Below are 19,099 nucleotides of genomic sequence, written 5' to 3'. Positions count from 1 at the left end.
ATATATTCTGTTGTGCCTGGTGGAAAATCTAATGACTTTCAAAAGCATTAAGTTTAAAGGTCTATTTTGTCTTAGTAAATGTGAATGCTGATAGAAACAAGCTGCTGGGAGGTGGAATTTGGCCAATATCCATTTGGTTTCTGGAGATGTTTTGTGTGATTTTCTGAATTGGAGTTTATGCGAGCTACAAACTCCCATCTTTATATTACAGTAATTAGCTGTAAAAGTAGTTCTTTAGTTACTAGTTTAAGTACTTGGTTCCTTTGGGCCAAGTATTGTGACTGTTGGGCCAATAAAGTATAGTCCCAGATCCTGAGGCCTGAAGTGAAGGGTTTATTAGCACTGGTTTAGCACAGGAGGATATTTGAGTTGTCTGAAATAACCATCCTTTAGGCAAGGAATCCATTCATTACTTTTAAATTTTATATAAGGTTTTTATATAAAAGGTTTTTATATAAAAGGTTTTATATATAAGGTTTTTATATAAAAAAATTTATATAAGGTTTTTGTCTTTCACAAGAAATATAAGAAATGCCTATGGTTAATGTACAGGAGGCAAGTGGTTGAAGGGATCAGGGGAGAAATGGGTATTTTTTTTTTTTTTATGTATTTGATTTGCCCAGTGAATCCCTGAAGGAAAAATAGTTAGAAATAAAGGTAAAGGAAGATGAAACCTAGTATAGAGTCTGTTTTGCCTAAGCTTTGCTTTAAGGTTTTAATTAAACCTAAAGATTGTTTCTAAGAATGAACAATCTTTGTTTTTGAGTCCTTAGGGCTGTGGAACAGATTCCACTATTGTTTTACTTATCCCCAGAGGGTGGACCTCAAGATAGTGTGAAACTAGACAAATTGGATCCCAGACACCACCACCCTTTCCAAGTCCACTGGAATGACAGGGTAGGTTGGTGTGGACTTGTCTTAAAAACATGGTATATAAATAATTTTCTAGGGAAAAGTTGACAGGAAAGAAAATGTAAGGAGAAAATTTTTTGTTTTGTGAAAGATCTAAATCCTGATGAATTTATTGGTAAGTTGGTTAGAGGGATAGAAGAGTCCATGGTTAAAATATTTTGTTGATTCTGTGTGCCAAACACATTGCAAAAAGCTTTAAGTGTGTTATCTAGCGATGCGCATTGTCAAAGTCTCAGAAACCACTTAGCAGACAAGAAAAATGCAGCTAGCCCAAGGAAACACAGTAATACTGGATCCAGTATTCTCTGATTATTAAAAATGTGCCATTCTCCTCCACATGCCTTACCTAGAATGCTCTTGTTGGGAAATAATTACTGAAAGTGAACAAAGGGACTTTCCAGAATAAAATCAATTAAGATCTCTTGGGGACTTCTAAAATGAATGGATTGTGTTCATATAGCAGTATTGGAATAAGTTTAAAGGCAATACAGTTTCCAGATACCCTTTAATATAATTACCGAGTTTGAAGATCAGACCAAAAGATGTAAGAGAAATCTCACACAGACTGTTTTAAGAGCAAATATCTACCCCAGCCACTGTGTTGTGGTGTTTTTGTTTTTGTTTTTGTGGGGTTTTTTTCCTGTCTAGCTAAGTAGGATAGGAGGAAGTGCGTACTTTCAATTTGTAATTCTACGTGGAAAATGATATGGAGAACAAAGGCAAAGGAAAAAAATTAAATTTCCTTAAAACTTACAGCCATTGACAAGTCCTTGAGACAGTCAGAGTGACCTTCCTATAGGAATTCAACTGCCTCAATGTTAATACTTTGCTAAGGACAAAAGGCAGCCTTAGTTTGACATTAGCCTGACCTCCAGGATCCTGTAAGTCTCTCTCTCTCTTTTTTTTTTTTTATGTTTATTTTATTTATTTTTGAGAGAGAGAGACAGAGTGCAAGTGGGGGAGGGGGAGAGAGAGAGAGACAGACAGACAGACAAAATCTGAAGTAGGCTCCAGGCTCTGAGCTTCAGCACACAGCCCAATACAGGGCTCGAACTCACAGACTGTGAGATCATGACCTGAGCCGAAGTCGGAAGCTTAACCGACGGAGCCACCCAGGTGCCTGTAAGTCTCTTTTAAGGGATAAAAATTCCTTTGGACAGGCGCCTGAGTGACTCAGTCTGGCTCAGGTCATGATCTCAGGGTTTGTGAGTTCGGGCCCTTCATCCTGGTCCGCACTTTGGGCTTTGCTGTGACCATGCAGAGCCTGCTTAGGATTCTCTGTCTCTCTGTCTCTGTCTCTCTCTCTCTCTCTCTCTGTCTTGTCTCTGTCTCTGTCTCTCTCCCCGCCCCCTCCAAATAAATAAACGTTAAAAAAAAATTCCTTTGGAAGCTTCCTTTATCTCTACCCACCCCCCAAGATATATGTTAGCAGTCATCCTCCAAGCATATGGCCCACTGATACACATCTTCATGAAGGGTCTCATGACTAAGGTATTACTAGACAATAGTAGTAAATGACCTTTTCCTCACAACAGCTACCCTTTCAAGGTACTGGAAATCTTACTTCCAAATTCCTTAGAGAACTGCTATCCCTACTTGAAAGTAAATCAACCACTCCTCATAGCCCCAGTGCAGCTCTCTCTGCCTACAGGTCCTGTCCCTGTGCTTTAATAAAATCACCCTTTTTGCACCAGAGACACCACAAGAATTCTTTCTTGATTGTTCGCTCCAAGCCATAACACTTTCACATCAGAAAATGCAGTTTGTGATCTATATTGTTGTAGAAAAGAGAATCACTGGGGTGAAAAGCTTTACATCAAATTATATGTGTGTGTATGTTGTTTTTCCTCCTTTGAACTGTGATAGGATTTCCGAGATGCAGTGGCCCATGCTTCCAGGCAACTTGGGAAACCCGTGATTGAGGACCGGATCCTAAATCAGATCCTGTACTACTTGCCTCAGCTGTATGAGCTCAACCGGGATCTCCTGAAGGAACTGGAGGAAAGGATGTCAAACTGGTATAAATGGACTGACCAGCTTTCCCTAAGTTCCAATTTTAGATGAGGCCACAAGGGCCCTGCTTGTGACAGAGAGGTGGTATTCCTTACATTGAGTTGTTTCAATATATTAAATTTTCTCGGTGGTTACCTGTAGATTGGTCATTTTAGGTGGCCAAAATTCACAACCTTGATGCACTGAGCTCAATTCTAAAACTGTTCAAATTCTTTGGTAATGTTGCCTCAAAAGCAAGAAGGACCCATATTTAGCCAATTTAACTTTCTGTAGGAGACCTCTGATAATCAAGGTTTTGGAGATTGAGGGAGTTTAGTTGATATATTCACACTGAAATGTTTTTAAATGCTTTATTATCTTTTCTGGAGTTTCATGAATCTGTCTTTGCATTTTGGAAAAGAGACCATTCACTGGAATAATAGGTTTATTTGGTTTAGAAAATTTACATGTATATGATATCATTGTAGACTGTAGAAAAGAATACCAGAAGGTTAAGTACTTCCTTGGGTTGTAGAGAGTAAGCAGAAACTTTGGTGACATCTTTGAAGCTATGCACAAAATTCAAAATTTCCCTGTAAGCTTTATTTTACATATAACCAAGAAAAATACCTCTTGCCTGTTTTAGAAATATGCCTGTGCATGTTAGCAAAATATGTTAGGTAAGTGATTAATTCCTAGCTGCAGCCCAAATGTAAAATAACAAAGGGTTAAGAACTGAGGAATCACTGAAAGGTATTTTTTAAGGTCATGATAGAAATAAAATGTGATTCCACAGAGTTTTCCTATACATACTTTGTCATTCTTCTTATAAAAATTATCTTTAAAATTACCCTGAATTGCCTTTAACAGATATGTATATTTGTGCAAGCATTATAAAGAGGCTTAAATATATTTTTCGCTTGTGCTAAAAGTTTTCCCAAGTTTAGATCTATAGATGTTCTGCATTAAAGTATTAATTTAAGAAACAGACTGAATTGATGAAAGGGACAGCTAAAACAGTAATTATGGCAAAAGCTACACTTATTACTGACATAAAACTCTTCTAATCCTTGGATAAGGTATTTTCTACTTATTAAAATATTTTTCTCTCTGGGGTCTTCAAGTTAAGACATAGTCTTTGGTTTTAGTATGCTTTCTGAAATAACATTTATTTTTGCATTGGCTTTTAATAACAGCTGTTGCAATACTTCATTTCTGCATTCAACAAAGTTTTGAGTATCTTACTGTGTGCTAGTCAGCACTCTAAGCATGGTGGGAATATCACATTACACAAAACAGATGAGGCTCTTGTTCTCATGAAGTAGATGTTTCAGTGGGGGAAGAGCCAGAAAAATAGACAAGAAACATTAGATGAAAGCAACTTCTGATCTAGAAAGATATAAAATAAGATGACATGCTAGCAAGTGAAGACTGGATGACCAAGAAGACCCTCTGAAAAGGCAAAGCACTTTAAAAGTGACATCTGTACAAAAAGAAGGAGTCAGCCAGGGTTCCTCCATATTTCCAGGCATGCAAAGCCATTAGTAAGAGTTTGCAAAGTGGGATTGACTCTGTATGTCAAAGGAATATAAAGAAGACCAGTGTGATTGGAGAGTACTGTGAAAGAAGGAGAGAAGCCTGAAATGAGTCAGAAAAGTAGGCAGCAGCTGGACCAATGAGGCTACAAATTTGTAAGCCAAAGTGAGGAGTTTGTTTTTCTGCTAAGTCCCCTAGGAGGCCATTGGAAGTCACATGAGTAATATTTGTTTTTAGACTCTCAGGCTGCACAGAAGGATGAGATGGTAGAAGCAGGAGGACCGGTCAGAGGGCTGGCAAAGTCCAGGCAAGATGTGATGCCGGCAGTGGGAATGGTGAAGAGTAGGCATTTGGAGATAGGAGATATCTTACAAGAAGAGAAAAGAGGCGAAGCTGATGGCTTAGACTTGGGACTCTGCTCTTTATTAGATATGTTTTGGATACACTAATGACTCTTTTTATATTTTGTGTATTTCTTTTCTTAGGACTGAACAACACAGAATTGCTGATATCTTTGTAAAGAAGGGACCATATCTAAAAATGTACTCCACATACATCAAAGAATTTGATAAGAATATAGCTTTGCTGGATGAGCAGTGCAAGAAGAACCCAGCATTTGCTGCTGTTGTTAGAGAATTTGAGGTATTTTTGCTGCCATATAATGTTGAACTCTTTTTTTCTTCTTTTGTTGTTTTTAAAGCTGTAATAATTTGCCATCGTTGAAAACAAAAAGATGCTGATATTTAATTCCTTCAGAATCAAAGAGGAGATTGAACAAATTAAAAGGTGAAAAAGTATGTACCAGATTTAATTTTGAAAATCTTTTATCGCATGTTAGAATACTTTAATGGGTCTTTTTTTTTAATTGTGAGGAAATACACACAAAATAAAACAACCATCTTAACCATTTTTAAGTGTATAGTTCAGTAGTGTTAAGTTCATTCATATTGTTTTGCAACCAATCTCTAGAACTCTTCATCTTACATTGCAAAACTGAAACTATACCTAAAACAACTCCCTATCCTCCCCTCCCTCACCCCCGGTGACCAACATTCTACCTACTGTCTCCATGGATTTGACTATTCTAGAAACATTTCTTATTTCTAACTCAGCCTTTCCTTTTCTTCTTCTAACAACTAATCTACAATGATGGGTAGGAAATATCATATGTTTCCCTTTAGATAAATAAATGACGCAGGTTCAATGTCAAAGTTAGGAAAAATTAATAACATTTTATAGCCAAAGCTTTTGTGTTTAAGTCCTTCCCCCAGTCTTGGATAAAATGTGAATTATTATATGTTTGAATACTTACTTCTCTCTTTTGAAACTAAAAAAAAATTCCAGTCATGCAAACTAGAAAGGTTTTAGAGGTATTATGATATTGCTGATTTCTTATTTTTACGTTAGACACGTAATTAAACTTTAAAATCATTTGTTGTCTTTTTTCTGGGTTTTTTTTTCCTTTTCCTCTCCTGATGTCTTCATGTTGTTAAGAAAGGAAGTGTGATTTATGTAGCTATGGCAACTGATAATTGACCCAGGGTTTCATCAGTGTCCAGAGAATTAATTGTTCTGTTGTCTTGGCAGCAAAAGAAAACATAAGACAGGAAAATTAACTGTCTTGGTTAATGATGCTTGCATGGTAGATGCTTTCTTAAATGCAATATCATTATAATTTTTTAAGTATTCTGTGTACCAGACCCTAGAGGTGCTTATCTAGAAAAAGATGAAACAATCTGAGCAAATCTTAAAAAACTCTTCCCCACCCACCTGAGCTGGGGAAGAAGTGCAGAGCATCTTAGGATGCAGGAACATTTTCACTCAGCCATTTTGATGCCACCTCAAAGTAAATTCCTGTGTCAGAGAATGTGTGGGAGGCCCAGGGTTGGGCTGAAGGGTCTGTTGTACTTACTTAGGAAAAGAGCTTTCAAGGCAGAATCAGTTGTCATTTTGATCAAATCAAAATGGCTCCGGAATCAAAGTTTCTATATACACTGATTTGGGAGCTGTCTTTTATAGCCATTCATCTGAGAAAGAAATTTTACATCCATTGGGCTTATTAGAGAAGATACACATAGCTAGGCTACTTTTCAGGTCATCTTTAACTTCTGCAATTCTCCCCACTACCACTTGTTGTTATCGTAAGTACATTGACCATGGACTCTGATTATTATTTGAATCCAGTTCCCAGTAGATTGATTTCTGTCACCTTATCTTCAGTGCCATGCATTTCTCTCTTGCTCGTTGGGTTTGTGCTTGTGAAAACACTGGCAGAGGCTCTGCTAAGTGGCAGCTGCAGAGTGTGGTGCTCTCTAATTGATCTAGAGCACAGGCTGCAGCCACCACTGTCTGTGAGAGGGCCGTGAACAAATGATCGCAGTGAGCCTGTGACTTCAAAGACCTACCTGCAGAAAAGGGTGGGCTAGGTGCTGAGTGGGCTATGGTTTCACTCTTAGCGTAACAGCTGAGCCTTAAGTTACAGCAGGCTTTTCCATGAATCCCCTTCCACAGTTGATGACCACCTCAAGTTTGGCTTCCTGGGCACTTGAATCTGGGTCCCATGCTTTTTAGAAAAATGCCTGTGTTGACTTTGGATACCTTTTCCTTTCAGATGAGCCCACGCTGTGCTAATCTGGCCCTCAAGCACTACCTACTCAAGCCAGTTCAGAGGATCCCCCAGTACAGGCTGCTGCTGACAGGTAGGCTTCTCTGACAGTTTGCCAACCAACCAGTTCTTTGATCAGTTCTTTGATCATCCCTGCATGCATTCTCTGCGTGGGCATTATTCTTACATGTACATCATACCATCCCAACCCCACATCCCTGTGACATTTTACCTGATTAATATTATTAATCCCAAGAATGACCTTTCCCAGCTGCTCAAGAATGAGGTTTAGGGAGTCACTCACACATATTTGTTGCCCTGGTCACTTACCTCAGAGGGTTGTAAGGATTGATTAATGAGCTATGTGCTTAGAATGGTGCTTTGGTCATACTAAGTTCTAAACCAGTATCGGCTGCTATTAATAATAGTAGTATCCTTATCGTCATCATCATCATGTTGTTGTTCTCATGGTCATTATCTATATCTTCTAGTAGACTAAGCTTCAAGATTACAGGGCTGTGTCTATCTGGCTTACTCCTATAACTGTTAAAAAAAAAAAGGGGGGGGGGGAGAAGAAGCCAAGAGGCTATGATTTGAGTGAAGGTATACACTGTGCTCAGGGCTTTATATTCCTTGGCCCTTCCAAGTCTTCACCGTAGCCATCCGTATATCACGGTATTATTTACATAGATGTAATAATAGAGATAAGTGGTTTGGTGTCACAGAAAAGCTAGTACAGTCTCACACCAAGTCTAGTGTCTGACACATTCTACTAGGTCCACTGGAGTATTTGGTGAAATAATTGGATGTGCAGCAACTTAGTATACATATATTATGTGCATTAGGAATTGTGTCAAATGGATAAGAATATCAAAATTCCACCACAACTCTAAGTTCAGTCTGTAGTGATTTCATTTAAATAGATTTTGAGGTACTTGGTTCCTGTTGGTATTCTTAAGAAAGAGTGGGCATGCTCCTTTCCTTCACTAAATCCTTTCTTGTGAGCCAAAAACTATATCGGATGTAGTACGTGTGAGTCCTGGAAAGCCAGAATTTCCTGATATTCCTTTAGGCAAAGCCTTCCAAGGTTGCCTTTTAAAAGACAAAGTGCTGTTGAGGAACGCCTGCCCTCAGCATCTGGAACTGGCCACTCTAGGTGTTTCAAGTGTGCAGTTTGAATTTCGAACTGTGAATCAAACACTAGATTTTTCTTTGGAATGACATAAGGCAAACCAAATAATTTGAGGATATCCTGTCCATTTGTACTTTCTTTCCTCTGCTTTTGGCAGAGATTTAGAAAACACAGGACAAAAAGGAAGTACCAGTGCATGTGTTGTGTTTTTGCTAGATAAATTCAATGCTGTGTCGTAAATGAAGCTGTTAAACGGCTTAGGCTGTTTCTACAGCTGTGGAGTGTGTTTTTAGTGGCAAAAGACTACTGTGGTTTCAAATGAGAGAAGGACAGAGCAAGATTCTGAAATTTTAATGTAAAAATGTTTCTCCCCCCACACTATGATTGATCTAAGTAAAGTTATACATTTAATTTATGATTCATGGAAGTTTGGTTTTAACTGAGAAGTGATGAAACAGCCAAAGTAAGCTTTAAAAATTATTTTTTAAGAGAACAGATTTCATGTATTTTATGATAGCAAATAGAATAATTATAACAATATACTGTAATAAAAGTTAAATGAATATGGTCTCTTTCATATCTTTTTTTTTTTTTTAATTGAAAGAGGGGGGTGGCGGTGCAAATGAGTGAAAGGCAGAGAAAGAGAATCCTGCGAGGGGCAGAGAGGGAGAGAAGCCAGGCTTGTGTTCATCCGAAGTGAGGCTCATGCTCACCTGATTCAGGGATCGAGCTCACCCGATGCATGACTCAAACTCACAAACCGTGAGATGATGACCTGAGCCAAAGACAAACACTTAACTGATTGGGTGCCTCATCTTCCTCTCCTATCTTATTATACTATGGTGACCCTTCTTATGATGATGTGAAATGAAAAAATGCCTACATGATGAGATGAAGTGAGATGAATGACATTAGGCACTGTGTATCCCTAGGCTACTGTTGACCTTATGTGACATGTTAGAAGGATCTTCTGCCTCCTTACACTCACAGCTGTTGACTTGGTTAACTGAAACTTTAGAGAGTGAAAGTATGGATAAGGGGTACTACTGTATTTGGTGCCTTGTGAATTTGCTAGTATTTTTGTAATTTGAAAATTGGTTCCGTAATTTGATTATGAACTCCTCAAGGTCAAGGAGTGGGTCTTTTACCAATAATTTAGTGCACTTCAATTTCTCTGGGTCAGTTTTGATTACATTGGAAGCCATTCAGGAAATAATATTGGCAGCTTTTAAGATAGGTTTAAAATATCCCGTTAAGCTAAAACATCTTTAGCCTAAAGGATGACATTGAGATAGAGAATTTCAGAGATGATGTCTTCTCCTAAAGGAAGACATATTTAGGGGCTCCTGGGTGGCTCAGTCAGTTAAGTGTCTGACTCTTGATTTCAGCTCCAGTCATGATCTTGCAGTTTTTGAGTTTGAGCCCTGCATCTGGCTCCACGCTGACAGTGCAGAGCCTGCTTGGGATTCTCTCTCTTCCTCTTTCTCTGCCCCTCCTCCGCTCTCTCTCAAAATAAACTTTAAATAGGCTTAGGCCTTTTAAAAATAATAATAATAAATAAAAATAAATGGAAGACATATTCCGAGAGGTGAATTGTCCTTCCCCAAACTACACAGATAGTACTGAAGTATACATATGGTCCTAGAATCCTAAGGACATATGGAGGCTGTGATGCTAAGGGTTTGTTTATATTTTTATTTAAAATTCTGATTTTCCAGGGACGCCTGGGTGGCTCAGTTGGTTAAGTGTCCGACTTCGGCTCAGGTCATGATCTCACTGTTTGTGAATTCGGGCCCTGCATCGGGTGCTGTGCTAACTGCTCAGAGCCTGAAGCCTGCTTTGGATTCTGTGTCTCCCTCTCTCTCTGCCTCTCCCCAGCTTACACTCTGTCTCTCTGTCAGGAATAAGTAAACATTAAAAAAAATTTTTTTTTTTTTACTCTGATTTTCCGGTACTCATTTTTGTTATATTCTGATTACTCCCTATTTTGCAAGATATTTCTACAGTTGCTATCAAAGTGCTCCCTGTCTATACACTTAAATTTTTAGAAGTTGGATTTTAAATCTTTAGGTTTGCATCTATTCAAACGGGGTCCTCATTTTTGGATAAACAAGCTCAGTGTTTTAATCCTTTGAACAACCTTGTGGGGTTATATAACTTTCATTTTCATTTTAGAATTTGGAGTAATTCCAAGAGCACAAAATATATAGGAACAGAGAGGAACAGCAAGACTATTTGGGGCAACTTTTAACAACTTTGATTTAGTAATGAGTTTCAGGCAGACTAGGGGAAGGATCCCTGCCTGACTCAGTATAGATATGTGACCCCCTTGGTTTCAGGAGGGAAAGACTGAAAAATGTAGAGATGAAGTACAGATAAGATAGGATAGTTTCTTTTGGAATCCTTTTAGAGAAAGGTGGATGGAAATCCCCAGATACTGCAACCTGCCCCTACTAGTCAGACAACCATCCTGTTGTCTTGCAGAATTTTCTTCCTGGACATAATTTGGCTTTTAGTTGGATATTTGACTTAGCTTTGTCTTCCTTCAGCATAGTGAAAAGCACTTTCAACTAAATTCCTGTTAGTACTTTTTTTTTTTTTTTAACTCAACTCAAAATAAGATTAAAGAAAATGCATATGTTGTATAATAAATGCTTAATATTAGAATTATTTTATTTAAAAGGTAAAATAAAGTAACTGGTTTACTTAATTTAAGTAGGAAAACTTATAAAGTTTACCTTTATATTGGCCACTCAAAGCAAGTGGATCTAGTCAGATCTTGAAATCTATGTGGGGCCCAGAACCTGTTTGCAGTTAAGAGCCTGAGAGTCTTTTTTTTTTTTTTTAATTTTTTTTATGTTTATTTATTTTTAAGAGACAGAGTGTGAGCGGAGGAGGGGCAGAGAGAGAGGGAAACACAGAATCCGAAGTAGGCTCCAGGCTCTGAGCTGTCAGCAGCGAGCATGATGCAGGGCTTGAACCCACAAACTGTGAGATCATGACCAGAGCCGAAGTCAGATGCTTAACCGACTGAGACACCCAGGCGCCCCAGGAGCATGAGAGTCTTGAGGCAGCAGTGAAGAAGTAATGGAAAGAAACAGGTGCTACTGTAGGAGCAACATTAATTGTTTACCTCTGTTTATTTCCTTCCTCATCTCTTCAGTGTTGAGACCGTCTTTATTATCCTGATTCTGTGTCTGTCATAGACTCTGGCACATAACAGGAACTCAATGAGCTGAAAGGCTTAGGGAGTTAAACATTGTTCCTTTTTATAAGGTTGAGAATCCCCATGCTGTGGTGTCAATTAATGTTTCATGGATGAGTGGGTCAATAAATTATTAAGAGTTGAAACGTTCTTCCAGTTACCCAAGCACAAAATTGTGGAAAGGACTGAAATACTTCCCTTTCCTCTTCTTTTCTGTCTCATAGGATATGCTGATCAGTTTTCCTTTGCCTCTGATTCCTGCTGTTTCCATTTCCCTTGTTCTAGGCCAGGCCTTCCTAAACTCCTGTCAAATTGTGGCAATATCTTCCTTCTGGTCATGCTACCTCTTATCACCACCACCACCCCTGGCACATTGTCACTTAGTCTCTTTTCCAAAGATACCAAAAGGAAAAACCCACTCCTGTGTCTCTCCTGTTCACACACCACCACCACCACACTCACAGTACTGACACCAGATGTGTAGTTTAGTCCCATACTAGGCAATTATCTTTAACATCAGCTAGGTGTCCTACAATTTGATTCAGTTCAGGCACTATCTACCTGGAAACAGTGCCAGATTCTACAGATCAAGGGCTCCATCCCACAAGACTACCCCCCTGCAAACTTCACATGCCATTCAACATGTCCCAGGTTGTCACCTGTATTTCTTTTCTTTTCTTTTTTTTTAACATTTATTCATTTTGAGAGACAAACAGCGTGAGCAGGAGAGGGGCAGAGAGAGAGGGAGACACAGAATCTGAAGCAGGCTCCAGGCTCTGAGCTGTCAGCACAGAGCCCAATGGGCTCAAACTCATGAACCACGAAATCATGACCTGAGCTGAAGTCTGACGCTCAATCGACTGAGCCACCCAGGCGCCCCACCTGTATTTCTGATCAACCAGCTATAAATCTGGGTTCCCCTGATTCTCTCCTTGGATTCACTACTTTGCCAGAATGGTTCATAAAACTCAGAGTAACACTTATTTACATTTGCTGGTTTATTTTTAAAGGATATGGTAAAAGCGGGGGGCTTCAGTCAGTTAAGTGTCTGACACTTGGTTTCAGCTCAGGTCATGATCTCATGGTTTGTGAGTTTGAGCCCCACATCAGGCTCCATGCTGACAGTGCGGAGCCTGCTTGATATTCTCTCTCTCTGACCCTCCCCCACTCGCTTGCACGCTCTCTCTCTCTCTCTCTCTCTCTCTGTCTCAAAAATAAATAAATAAATAAATAATTTTTTTAAAGGTATGATGAAGGAAAAAAGTGACTATCTAGATGGAAGGGATGCATAGGGAAAAGTATATGGGAAGGATCTTGGAGCTTCCATGCCCTCTCTGGGTACCACTCTCCCAGCACCTCCACATGTTCAGCAACCAGAAACTCTAACCCCTATACTTCGGAATTTTAATGAAGACTTCATCATGTGGTCATGATCCAATATTAACTCCACTTCTAGCCCTCTTCCCTTCCTATAGGATGGAGAGTAGGGCTGAAAGTTTCAAGCTTATAATCATGGCTTGATCTTTCTGGTGACCAGCCCTTATCTAGGAGCTATTCAGGAGCCCACCCAGAGTCAGCTCACTATAACAAAAGACATTCCTATCACCTAGGAAGTTTCAGAGGATTTAGGAGTTCTGTCAGAACTAGGGTCAGAGGCCAGATGTTAGAACAAAAGATGCTCCTAGTGCTCTTATCACTTAGAAAATCACAAGGGTTTTAGCAGCCCTGCCAGGAACTGGGAGGAGAGCCCAGGAAAGTTGAAAACTTACATTATCCTACCATAATAGCAGATACCTGTCATTTGCCCAAACCCATAGAATATACCACACCAAGAGTAAATCCTAATGTAAACTATCGGCTTTGGGAGGAGTGGGGGGTTGTGATGTGTCAATGTAGCTTCCTCCATTCTAACAAACATACCACTCTGGTGGAGGATATTGGTAATGGGAATGTCTGTGCATGTCTGGGGCAGAGGGTATATGGGAAATCTCTATGCCTTTCTCTCAGGTCTGCTGTGAACATAAAATCACTCTAAAAAAAAGTCTTAATGGGGGGGGGGGACATTATTATTCACAATATAAAGGCCACATGTTATAACCCAGAATTTCCCAAACTTTGTTTTCCTTTGCTCTAACTGCAATAGGTTTTTTTACTCTGTACTGAAAGATGTCCTCAAGGCCAGATTCTCTCTTTCATTAATCAATATTTATATGGACTGAACTTGAGCCGACACCTGTATACACTGGCCAACACCAAGGTGGTCCTTGCTCTGGTGGAGCTTCTAGTCCTCCTCTTTGGGGCCATGCCCAACCACTGAGGCTTTCACCAAGAGCGTCCTCTCCTCGAGTCCTGAAAATTAAACTGATCTCATCATTTGTTTGAGTGACTATTTTGTAAGGGTCTTTTGTGCCTATTAAAAAATACATAAGTATTATAAAACATAGTTCTTCTTTATCTTCTACCATCCAGAGATGACTATCATAGATCCTTTTAGGTTTTTTTTGTCTCTGTGTTATATGCAGTATAAATTTTTCCAACAAAAAAACCTTTTATTTGTGGAAAGTTACTACGTTGGTCTTGAAAAAAGTTAAATCAGTGAGGATCATGTTGAGAAAGTAAAATAAAATGAAAAACATAATTTAAAAATTCCTCTGAAATATCTTTTCCATTTCTATATTTAGGAGGAAAAAACAGTCCTTTGAACTTTGATTAAATTTGGATCAGGTAGTTTTCTTTGATCTTGTTCTAAATATTTATGTTATAAGTGACTAACGACATATTATATTACTTTTCCTGTAATCTTTGCCTTTAGTCTGGGATGGTATTAACTCCCTCTAGGTTTTAGAAATCCAGGATTTCCCATGTTGGTAGAAAATGGGATATTAAAAACATCTGTTATAGTGTTCTGAAGCTATTAATTTGAGCTATGAACAGACTAATAAGCAGATTCAACAAAAGATCACAGTCAAATTAATGCATGACTTTTAAAAAATTCTTACTGAAAAATGAAACTTCTGCTTAGCAAATATTTGTTTTATAACCCAGGGCTAATTGTCTTCCTCAAAGTCATTCTAACACTTTCTCTAGGGCAGAACGTGATGAAAGGTGGGGCTGTCCCAATCACCAGACAAGGAATTTAGTTTCTGAAGAACCCAAAGACCCTGATGTAAGGCAGTGATAATATTCAGAATTCCTGTTGTTATTAGCTCAACTCTCAACATGTTACAATTAATTTTTTAATTATAGTTGTGAACAAGGTATTTTGAGAGATGGTATTTAATAAATTCTATCCATGAAATATCTTAGTACTGTGGAAATATTTAGTACTATGGAAAGACTTTAGGATATAAGCACATTTCATCTGCCTGTTCTATTAAATTATAACTTTTATTTGAATGTTTTTAAGCTTATTTATTTATTTTGAGAGAGAGACAGAGAGAGCAAGCAGGGGAGAGGCAGAAAGAGAGGGAGAGAGAGAATCCCAAGCAGGCTCCGCACTGTCAGCACAGAGCCTGACATGGGGCTCAAACCCACAAACCATGAGACCATGATCTGAGCTGAAACCAAAAGTTGGATGCTCAACCCGACTGAGCCTCCCAGGCACCCCTAAATTATAGCATTTAAATGTAATCTCACTTTCTCTACAGAATAGAGGTTCTTAACCTTTTTTATGCCTGGATCCCTCTGGTAATCTGGTGAGGTCTATGGATCTCTTAGAATACTTTTTTTAAAGTTACAGAATAATATACATAAGATTAAAAGGAACCAATTAGCCTGAAATACAGTTATTAAAATAGTTTTATAGTGTTACATAGTAATACATGTGCTACTTTAGTAATGCATTAAAAAGAAGATCTGGTGGTAGATATAAGAACTACCATGATTTTGATATAGTGGTGATGGTAAACAGTATTTTGAGATATCTGCAACAACTGTGATGTGATAATAAAAAATTATGTGACTTCCCTGGTGGTAAAGTCATTGGTATCATTGGTAATACTGTGGTTTGTTGCCTACATTCACAATAGAAGGAAATTCTGTATTTCATGTCGAAGTTAGTGAAAATATTGTTTGTTTTTTTGTTCTTTGCCCATCCAAGTTTGTAGATCCCCAGAACTGTACCCACAAACATCATTGTAAAGTCATTCTTTGTTCTAGTTCTCTGTGTATGTTTGACTCAGATTCCCTGTAGATAGCCAAATGCCTCTATCATTGAAACTTGCCTTGCCAAAGATCCAGCAAGCTGACTGACTTTTCCTCTTAGTGTTTGTTAGTCGTGGGCTTACATCGGGAACTGTTCCCATTGAAGAAAATGCTGAAATTCACTCAAACTTGAATTCACTTTAGTGTTTGTATTTGCTTTATTCTTTTCTTGGCTATTCTTTGGCTAATAAAATAAAATATACTTAGTTCCCTAAACCTAAATTTGTTCTTTGTTGATAATTAGGGTGGTAAGGACCCAATATGGATAAGAACTTCTGTAAATGAAACTTCACTGTGCCAAAACCATTTCTGTACCTTTGAGATTGTCACCTAGTAAACTGGCAGGCCTAAGGGCTGGAAAATGTATCCATGGAAAAAAGCAGTATCAACCAAGTCAAAATAATGGATGTTTACTTTTGTTGAGATACTTCCTACCGTTTGGATTCCTCTAAGGGCATCCTGGATATGCCTAGCCAGCCTGTCCCAATAAAAAGGGACCACAGGAAGATTCTGTCCATTGTAAAATCTGCTACACAATTTTGCGTAAGATGACCCCGTGGAGTTAGATTTAGTTTGTAAGTCCTTTGGGCATGCCACCTCAGGACCAGGGCCCTGACCCAAAGTCTAGCATAGACCAGGGCTGCCTCATTGGCTATGTCCTGTACAAGGGCTTTGGCTGATGTCCAGGTCCAGCCTGCACTCTGCTCAACATCTTGTGTGCTCTGGGTGGGAGTGCATCAGCCCAGGAGAGGTGGCCTTTTCTAATTCACAGAAAGGCATGGCCTGCTTTCTGAGAGCCCAGAAAGGTCACTTTTTCTAATTCAGACAAGCACTGTATGTACAAGAGGCAGCCCGGGGCCACATTTCAAGGACCAGAATAGAATTAATATTTGAGAGGCAAGAGAATGAGAGCAGGGGCCTGAGTACTTTTACACTAGTCAGACCCTCAAGGTATTATCTCAACTGCTTAGCAAAGTAGAAAGCAAGAAGTGGTTACCCTAAATGGAGTATTATTTAGTCCACCATGAATTCAGGAAACATTTATTGAATATGTACCAGACCTTGTTCTAGGTACTGGAATCGAGGATAATTCAAGCTCCTTGTCTTCATGAAGCCCACAGTTTAGCAAAATAGAGTACATCATTAAAGAATATTCTGGGAGGGAAACATTAGCCAATACATATCCTACAACGTCAATAATTAAAAGCACGTAATCCCATTGCAAGAATAGACCTATTGAAACACCAGCATTCTTCTTAGAACTAGGACAAACAATCCTGAAATTTGTATGGAACCACAGAAGACCCTGAATAGCCAAAGTAATGTTGAAAAAGAAACCCAAAGCTGGAGGCATCACACTTCTGGACTTTTGCCTGTACTACAAAGCTGTAGTCATCAAGATAGTATGGTATTGGAACAAAAACAGACGCATAGACCAATGGAATAATATAGAGAATCCAGAATCAGACCCACAAATGTATGGCCAACTAATCTTTGACAAATCAGGAAAGAGTATCCACTGGAAAAAAGACAGTCTCTTCAGCAAATGGTGCTGGGAGAACTGGACAGCAACATCCAGAAGAATGAAACTGGACCACTTTCTTACACCATACACAAAAATAAACTCAAAATGGATGAAAGACCTAAATGTGAGACATGAAACCATCAAAATCCTAGAGGAGAAAAACAGGCAACAACCTCTTTGACCTCAGCCACAGCAACTTCTTATTTGACATGTCTGCAAAGACAAGGGAAATAAAAGCAAAAAAGAACTATTGGGACATCCTCAAGATAAAAGCTTCTGCACAGCAAAGGAAACAATTAGCAAAACCAAATGGCAACCAACAGAATGGGAGAAGATACTTGTAAATGACATATCAGATAAAAGGTTAGTATCCAAAATCTATAAAGAACTTACCAAACTCAACACCTGAAAAACAAATAAGCCAGGGAAGAAATGGGCAGAAGACATGAATAGACAATTTTCCAAAGAAGACATCCAGATGGCTAACAGACACACGAAGAGATGCTCAACATCACTCATCATCAGGGAAATACAAATCAAAACCACATTGAGATACACCGCCTCACACCAGAGTGGCTAAAATTAACTCAGGCAACAACAGATGTTGACGAGGATGTGGAGAAAGGGGAACCCTCTTGGGGCGCCTGGGTGGCGTAGTCGGTTAAGCGTCCAACTTCAGCCAGGTCACGATCTCGCGGTCTGTGAGTTTGAGCCCCGCGTCGGGCTCTGGGCTCATGGCTCAGAGCCTGGAGCCTGTTTCCAATTCTGTGTCTCCCTCTCTCTCTGCCCCTCCCCCGTTCATGCTCTGTCTCTCTCTGTCCCAAAAAAAATAAATAAACGTTGAAAAAAAAATTAAAAAAAAAAAAGGGGGAACCCTCTTGCACTGTTGGTGGGAATGCAAACTGGTACAGCTACTCTGGGAAACAGTGTGGACGTTCCTCAAAAATTTGAAAATAGAATTATCTTATGACCCAGCAATAGCACTATAGGAATTTATCCAAAGAGCTCAAATGTCCATCAACTGATGAATGGATAAAGAAGATTGGTATACACACACACACACATACACACATACATACATACATACAATGGAATATTACTCAGCAATGAAAAAGAATGAGATCTTAACCATTTGCAACAATGTGGATGGAACTAGAGGTATTATGCTAAGTGAAATAAGTCAGTCAGAGAAAAGACATATCTATGTTTTCACTCATGTGGAATTTGAGCAACTTAATAGAAGACCCTGGGGGAAGGTAAGGGGGGAAAATTATATATATGTATAAAAGAAAGACCTATTAATTGAACAGTAATAATTATTGAGGCGCCTGGGTGGCTCAGTTGATTAAGCATCCGACTCTTGGTTTCAGCTCAGGTCATGATCTCCTGGTTCATGAGATCTGACAATGCAGAACCTGCTTGGGATTCTCTCTCTCCCTCTCTCTCTCTGACCCTTTCCTGCATGTGTTCATGCATGCACATGCTCTCTTTCTCAACATAAATAAACATTTGAAAAATGAAAATTATTATTCTATTAATAGAATAAGGAGGTAACTTTAAAATGACCCTGTTTATAAAAATGTAATGTATGGCAAGATAGGAAGTGTAAGACAGAAGAAAGGAAAAATTAACGGGTTGCCTGAGTGGCTCAGTCAGTTAAGCATACAACTTCGGCTCAGTTCATGATCTCATGGTTTGTGAGTTTGAGCCCTGCATCAGACTCTGTGCTGACAGCTCTGAGCCTAGAGCCTGCTTCAAATTCTGTGTCTCCCTCTCTCCCTACCACCCCCCTCAAAAATAAATAAACATTAAAAAAAAATTTTTTAAGAAAGAAAAAATTGAGATTCATACATTAGTGAATACACTAAAATCAAAATTAAATAGGCAGAGCATAGACGATTTTTAGGGCAGTGAAAATACTTTGTACATTACCATCATCAGGGATACATGTCATTTTATGTTTGTCTAAACCCATAGAATATACAACAC

At 38.9% G+C, this 19,099-nt stretch overlaps 1 protein-coding gene across 3 annotated transcripts in view; it reads left to right on the top strand.

Moving 5' to 3' along the window:
- The window catches only part of FGD6 (FYVE, RhoGEF and PH domain containing 6), a 115,557-nt gene that overhangs the window by 62,393 nt on the left and 34,065 nt on the right, over positions 1-19,099 (top strand). For all 3 annotated transcript variants that reach the window (XM_047868047.1, XM_047868046.1, XM_047868045.1), the window contains 3 exons: positions 2,779-2,930; positions 4,926-5,082; positions 7,052-7,139. In XM_047868047.1, coding sequence (XP_047724003.1) covers positions 2,779-2,930; positions 4,926-5,082; positions 7,052-7,139 — 397 coding nt within the window. The remainder of the gene's footprint in view (positions 1-2,778; positions 2,931-4,925; positions 5,083-7,051; positions 7,140-19,099) is intronic.

This window comes from Prionailurus viverrinus, chromosome B4, assembly GCF_022837055.1.
Source record: "Prionailurus viverrinus isolate Anna chromosome B4, UM_Priviv_1.0, whole genome shotgun sequence".
Classification (NCBI taxonomy): Eukaryota; Metazoa; Chordata; class Mammalia; order Carnivora; family Felidae; genus Prionailurus; species Prionailurus viverrinus.
The sequence above is the reverse complement of the archived record's forward strand: the minus strand, read 5'-3'. Positions and strand labels throughout refer to the sequence as shown.